General features: G+C 52.8%; 1 protein-coding gene across 1 annotated transcript; it reads right to left on the minus strand.

Moving 5' to 3' along the window:
- Positions 1-304: 304 nt before the first annotated feature.
- On the minus strand, positions 305-6327 carry KCNG1 (potassium voltage-gated channel, subfamily G, member 1). The gene is made up of 2 exons (XM_008565925.1): positions 5533-6327; positions 305-1411 (listed from the first exon to the last, which is right to left on the minus strand). Exons 1-2 carry the CDS (start codon positions 6304-6306, stop codon positions 641-643), a joined length of 1545 nt encoding a protein of 514 aa, XP_008564147.1. The 5' UTR covers positions 6307-6327; the 3' UTR covers positions 305-640.
- Positions 6328-7195: the final 868 nt, after the last annotated feature.

Consider the following 7195-nt stretch of genomic DNA (forward strand, 5'->3'; position numbering starts at 1 on the left):
AAGGAAAAAGGGAGAAAGAAAGGCGTGGAGGTGGAGGGAATCAAAGAGATATAGAGAGAGGGGATGGAGTATTTTCTGGTAATTTTCCTAAAAGTGTCCGTTCTCTCCCTTCTCCTCCAGCCCTGCCAGGGCCCCACCAGGCCTGAACAACCCCAGGAAACAGGCCCTTTTACTTCCGATCCCTACACTGGCTGGCTTTGCCGGGAAACACAGCTCCCTCTTTTAAGAGAGCCCCACAGAAAGCATTTTCTCTCTTTTTCATTGGTTTCCTTTCAGTAGACACGATCCACACTAAAGACACACATCTTGTTGCTGCTGTTTGTATTTTTTTTCTCCAGGCAGACCCATAAAGCAAGTTTTTGCTGGGTGCATTATGTACGTGGTGAAAAGAACAAGCCTCCTCCCTGTGGAGGGAAACACACATGGGGCTGGGGAGGCGGGGAAAGCTGTGTCCAGGGGGGGCTCCTGAGCCAGCTGCGTTTGTCACTCCTGGACACCGCAGGGCAGGGGCCCTCTGCCGAGGTCACGATGTCTTTCCCGGGGTGTGCTCAGAGGCCGTGTGTCCTTTTGCAGGCTTCTGTAGTGGATGGCAATAGCTTCAAGCCACAGATGGCAAACAGGGCAGGGGCATCTTCTGGGTTCAGTTATTGTCTCTGGTGTCTGAGGAGGCACTTCCAAACAAGATGTCACTGTCCTGGGACATGCTGCTCAGCTGTGACTTGGTTTTGATGAGGAACTGGGCCCTCCGGAACATCACCCTCTCCTGCTCCTGTTTGAGCTCCAGGTAGGAACGGGAGAAAGTGTGGAAGATGGATGTCACCGGGAAGGCCATGAGGAGGATGCCACTGAGGATGCTGCTCAGCGCCACCACCTGGCCAGGGGTGCTCCTGGGGACCATGTCCCCATAGCCCACAGTCGTCATGGTGATGACGGCCCACCAGTAGCAGGCGGGGATGCTGGTGAACTCGGGGCTGTCGGCCATCTCGTTCTCGACCACATAAAGGAGAGGGGCGAAGAGGGCGATGGCCACGCAGAGGAAGAGCAGCAGGAGCCCGAACTCGCGCGTGCAGCGGCGGGCAGTGAGCCCCAGCGTCTGCAGCCCCAGCGAGTGGCGGGCCAGGCGCATCACGTACAGGATGCGCAGCGCCCGCAGCACGCGCAGCACCAGCCCCACCTTGTCCAGGTAGCTGTTGCCCGCGCCGGCCTTGCGGCGGCCCGCCGAGGCGCCATCCACCAGCAGGGTGACATAGTAGGGCAGGATGGCCACCAAGTCGATCAGCGTCAGTGGGCTCCGCAGGAAGGTGAACTTGCTGGGTGCCTGGATGAGCCGCAGGAGGAACTCGAGGGAGAACCAGCCCACGCACACCGACTCCACGATGAAGACGTTGTGGCACATCTGGGAACACTGGCCCTAGGAGAGACGGAGAGTACACAGGAGAGGTCACCGGTCCTACCCATGAATGAGCACACACACTCTGTCCTGGGCAGGGGGCCGGGCTACCTGGGTGAAAGGTGAGCTGGGTCTGGCTCACTGGGCCATGTGGCGCGGCCCTCGGTCCTCTCTCTTGCTATGCTCAGGCCCAGGCCTAGGGTGTTAAGCACCATCACTGTGCTGGCCACTCTGCATCTCTGGCTCCAGTCCAGACCCTGACTCTGAAATCCAGATGCCCATCTGGCTGCCCTCCCTCATGTCACCACCGGGGTGTCTGGTAGGCGTCTCAAACTCATTTTGTCCAAACCTGGGTTCTTGGTCTCTCCCACCCACCAGCCCCTGCCTGTGGCTTCTCCTTCTTAGCTGCTGGCAATCTCATCCTTCCAGTTGCTCAGGACAAGAGACCTGGCCTTATTCTTAACACCTCTCTCTAATACTGCGTGTATAATCCTTGGAAATTCTGTGGGCTCTTCATTTAAAACAATGACTGAATCAAACCACTTCTTTCTCTGTCCGCTGGCTCCATCCTGGCCCAGCCACCATCCTCTCTTGCCTGGACAGCTGAAGTCACCTCCTCCCTGTGTTCCCTTATCCCTACAGTCCATTTTCCACACATAGCCAGAGGGATCCTGAGAACACAATTGGATCCTGTCTCTCCCCTCCCTACTCAGCACCTTCCATAGCTCTCTACGGACTCAGAGGAATAGCCGAAGTCCTCCCTTGGTGCACATGTGCCGTCCATCTGTCCGTCACCTCTCCGACTTCCTCCCCCCACCCTCACTCACCTGCTCCAGCCTCACAGGCCTCCTCATTGTTCCTCTAACACCCCAGCTCACCCCCCAGTCTGGCTGTGACTTTCTGCTTCCTCTGCCGCATCCCTTTTCCCCCAAACACCCATGTCGTTCCCACCCTCCCTTCTTCCAGTTCTTTGCTCCAATTATCACCTCCTCAGGGAGAGCTTTTGTGACCCCTTCCATTTAAAAATCCCCCCTTTTCCTGCACCCCGATCTCCTATCCTCCTTTGTTCCTAATGCTCACCATCTTTCATATGATAAATTATTTATCATGTTTATCATGTCTCCATCTCCACTCTGGCTGCCCCAACACATTATAGACCAAAGGGTAGCAGCATGTGGAGGAACCTAGGAAGCAACCTAGGAAGGTCCCGCATGCAGCAGGTGCTCAATACATGGTTGTTATGGGAATGAATGGAAGAACTCTGGACCAGTGTTTAGGTGGGGGTGCAGACTCAAAAGTCAACAGGGATCAGGCAGGCAGAGGAAATGGGGGCGGTGGGCTTGGTGGAGGGGCAGAACCCACGGGAGAGCTTGGCAATGCTGCTCAGTGCCCCCTGATCACTGCCCCAGGCAAACTCAGGTCGAGGCTGCCTCACTGACACTTCCAAGAGGAGCTGGAAATCTGCAGTTTTACACGAAGTCTAGTGAGAAATGTTGGTGATAACTGTTGGTTAAATACATTAAGTATTGATTTAAATGTTGGTGATAATTCAATACAAAGAAAACACTCTGTGGGCCATGAAAATAGGCTTCCAGCTTATCTGTCTGGTCTGGAATGTAACTGGATGGTAGACAGTCCTCAGTGGATTTGAACTTTATCCTCAAAGGGGCCTCTGACAGAGGAGGGATGCAAATATGGTTCCAGCCTGAGGCATCTTGTAGGTTCTTATGGGCACAGCTGGGTTCTACAAGTCCTGCTCTAAATGTTCTCCCTCTAGGAATATGTTAGAGGTTGGAGATATAAGCTAATACTTGGTGGGGCTTTAAGGTTTCATACCTCTGGGATGGGAAGGCCCCTCCTCTGGGAAGCCTTCCTGGACTGTGCCCCTCTAAGTTGTTCCAGCAATGTTGGTGGGTCTCTCACACAGAGTCCCCTTGGCTTGTACTTCATATTTATGGTCATGGTGGGGGTGCCAGTACCCTACCCCAACCCCAATAGACTCGAAGTTCCTTGAGGTTGGAAGAGTTCTCCTGGGCACCCTGTCTCCTCTGTAGTGCCTGCATACAGTAGGCACTCAAATATGTGTACAAGGAGCAAATGAAACAGTGAATCCCACTGGCCCCCAAAATGAAATTGAAGAACAGCATTTTTCACTGAATCACAAAAAAGGCAAGGTATTATTTAAATGGGCAAGTATCAGAAGTTGAATAAAACAGAGTCTTTTATTAGTATTTTCTTAATAAAATGAGGATTGAAGATGCTGGAATTGAGAAGTACTAAGTACAGGTTCTTCCAGGTAGGTCTCTGATGGTGAGCCCTTTTTCCTTTCTTTTTCTTTTTGACAGTTATATATAAACATCAAAGGTCAGCACCTTCTGCACGCTCATTATGCACCACTTCCACTCGCTCCTGAATCCTCACAACACTGTGAGATGGGCCCGTGCATAGCCCCCTTGGGAAGGTGAGGAAACTGAGACACAGAGACCTTAAGCAACTTGCCCACAGCCACACAGCTGGAGTGGAGAAAGTGGGACTCAAATCCAGGCCATGTGGCTCTAGCCCTGCCCTTATCAACACTACTTTTCATGCTTATCCCAAGTTAATTTTACTAGTCGAGTGCTGTTTTCTTACTACCCGTTTTAAAAATTCAATATATAAAAAAGTGCCAGCAACCCTCTGTGGATTAGAAATGTGACAGCTATTGTTACCTCCTCCATAATATACATACGTAGGAAATCCTCACTTGGTGAGCATTTCTAATGTTAAATCACAGTGCTTGCAAAGCACTCGGCACATGCAGGTGTATAGTTAGTAATCACGGCATGATATTTATGTACAGTTCATACCATCATACCTATTTCTCCAGCGCCTATACAATTTGTACCTGTCTAAGACCTTTTGGTCTTTCTTGAAATTTGCTTCCAGAATCCCCGTGTGTAGGGAAGAGGTCACCAACTCACAGGCCCAATGGTCTCATACATAAAGAGGCTGAACTAGGGAGGACAAGACCCTGACCCCACTCAGCTCCCACCAAGAGCTGCCGTGTGGGACTGCAAGGAGGGGGTGGGGGGCAGGACCTTATAATTTTTAAGAGAAGCTGAGAGTGTGAGTTTTTATTTGAAAAACACCTTGCTTTTGAATGTTGACAACCAAGTAAAATTTGGGGGAAGTGGTGTGTGGGCCAATCCCATAATTCTGTGGGGCTATACTGGGTCCCCAGGCTGCCATATGGGACCCATATTTCCATGTTTGAGAACACAGACTTTGGACTCAGTCAGACCTGGATTTGGGCAAGCTGCTCTGCCTCAGTGTCCTCATCTACCAAGTGGGTGTGAGAACACCTCTCCCACGGGTGGAGCATGCAGCTGTGAGTACATACCCCGTGGCAGGCCCTGGAGTAAATAGTTTCCATGCATTCTCTTATTTAACACAAAGAAATGCTCACCATTTGAGGACATGCATGCACACATATACGTAGCTGTAAAAAATATTTTCAGGACTCAGAAAATGTGTCTGGGAGATCATTGTACAAAGGGTTAGGAAGGCTGAGATAAATTTTTTTTTTTTTTTTGTCTTTTGTCTTTTTCCGTGTCCGGCAACGGATCGCAACCCTCAGTGTTGCCCCCGTACCGGACCGGGGACCGGCAACGGGATCGCAACCCTCGGTGTTGCTTCCCGCGCCTCGCTCAGCCAGTGAGCGGGAACCGGTCCGTGAGATAAATTTTGATGATATATGTAATATATGCTTAGCTCAGGGCTAGGCATGTCACAAATCACACCATTTATTCACTCATTCCTTCATTCAACAAATAGTGGTTGAGCGCCTTGTCTGTGCTAGATACCGTTCTGAACACTGGGGTGGGGGAGGGGCAGGGGGACACAGCAGAGACCAGGACAGGCGTGGCTGCTGTCCCCATGGTGCTCACATATTAACAGGAAGGCAGATAACACAGGCGAACACACCATCACATGGCATCACGTCAGGAGGGACTGGGCATGCTATTCAGCCAGTGCACAGTCTGGGAAGGCCTCCTGGAGGAGGTGACAATGGGAGGCCGAAGGATGTGCAGACTGCTTTGTCTCCTGTCCTTAGAGACCCTCCCTTCACTGTAGGAGCCTCCCCCAGGGCTGTGGGCTCTTACCTGCTCCTCCTCCTCCCTCAGGCTGGGCAAAGTGCTCACGGAGAGGTTGACGGCAGTGACGGTGACAAAGAGCACCGACAGGCAGGCGAACACCTTGCCAGGCAGCCCCGAGTGCGGCCTCTCCACCATGTCGCGCAGTCTCCGCATGCAGCGGCCCAGGCGGCCCTCACCCTGGGCAGGGGCCTCGCTGTCGCAGCCCTCGCTGTCCAGCGGGTCGTCCTCGTCCTCCCGCTCCACCATCTCGGCAAACTCCTCCATCTTCTGCAGGTAGCGGCGCTTGCAGCAGCCGTCCAGGTGGTCCTCGGCGATGCCCCAGTAGAGCAGCTCCTCCTGGAAGGACAGGGCGCACATCTCCCGCAGCAGCCGCAGCTTGCCCGCCCGCAGGAAGGTCAGGATGGTGCCGAAGGCCCCCGGGTGGCGGTCGAAGAAGAACTCGTTGCAAGTCACGTCGTAGTCATCGCACACGTTGAGGATGTCGTCGAAGTTGGTGCAGGCCTTGAGCTGGCCCAGGCGCGTCAGCGGGAACTCGTCGAGCGTGGTCCAGGGCAGCGAGTACTTGATGCCACCCACGTTGATGATGATCCGCCGCCTGCGGTCCTCGGGCTGGCCACCCGGGCGCGGGTCGTCCTGCGGCCACAGCCGCTGGGCCCGGCGGTCGAAGACGCCCTTGAGGGACTGGCTCTGCGGGAAGAAAGCCGGGTGGAAGGAGGCGTCCGAGGCGCAGCTCAGGGCGCTGTAGTCGTAGTCGGAATTGTCTCCCGGTAACAGGGTCATTGTGGGCCTTCACATGCCTCTTGGGCCTGGGGGGAGAGGAGAGGAAAGACCCTCAGTGACTCCTGAGTCTCGGCTGAGCTTCACCTCACTGATAATGCAGTTTCCACAGATATTCACTGTTATGGATTGATTATGTCCCTCGCCACCTGCCAAATTCACAGGATGAAGCCCTAACCTCCAGGAGGGTGGTGGTTGGGGGGGGAGCTTTGGGAGGTGATTAGGTTTAGATGAGGTTATGGGTGGTGTCCCCTGATGGGATTAGTGTTTTTATAAGAAGAGGAAAAGACCCCAGAGCACTCTCTCTGCCAGGTGAGGACACAGCAAGATGGTGGCAGTCTGCAGCCTGGAAGAGGACCCTCTCCAGAACCGGACCCTGCTGGCACCCTGGTCTGGGACTCCCCAGACTCCAGAACTCGGAGGTATAAATGTCTGTTCTTTGAGCCCCCCAGTCTATGGTATTTTGTTGCAGCAGCCTGAGCTGACCAAGACACTCACTCAACAGTGAAAATAGCAACAGCATTGTTCAGCATCTCCTGACCTTCACAATTCTTTCATATCCACCTCTTTAATGCTATACAAACGCACTGAGCACCGCTGTGCGCAGGCACCGCTTTAAGCACTGGGGGTGGAGTAGTCCCCAACCCAAGAGGGCTGATATTCTGGTAGACTGTCAGGCAACACCTGTACCATTATTTACTTAACACTGTATTTTAAATTAACCCAACTTTTTTGTTTTTATTTAGCTTGGAAAGGCAGTTTATGGTGGACTAATGGGTACAAAACCATGCTCTCTACCCTAAGAGAATCATTGTGCAGTATATGCATGTATTGAAACATACTGTACCCCACAAATATGTACAAGTAAATGTTAAAGTAAAAAATAAAATAG

Source organism: Galeopterus variegatus, unplaced genomic scaffold (assembly GCF_000696425.1).
Source record: "Galeopterus variegatus unplaced genomic scaffold, G_variegatus-3.0.2 Scaffold213, whole genome shotgun sequence".
Classification (NCBI taxonomy): domain Eukaryota; kingdom Metazoa; phylum Chordata; class Mammalia; order Dermoptera; family Cynocephalidae; genus Galeopterus; species Galeopterus variegatus.

Excerpts from the sequence above, each read along its gene's own strand:
- KCNG1 (XM_008565925.1), bottom strand. The coding sequence starts at position 6,306 with ATGACCCTGTTACCGGGAGACAATTCCGACTACGACTACAGCGCCCTG. Across the intron at positions 1,412-5,532 it reads TGAGGGAGGAGGAGGAGCAG|GGCCAGTGTTCCCAGATGTG; the intron begins GTAAGAGCCCAC and ends CGTCTCTCCTAG.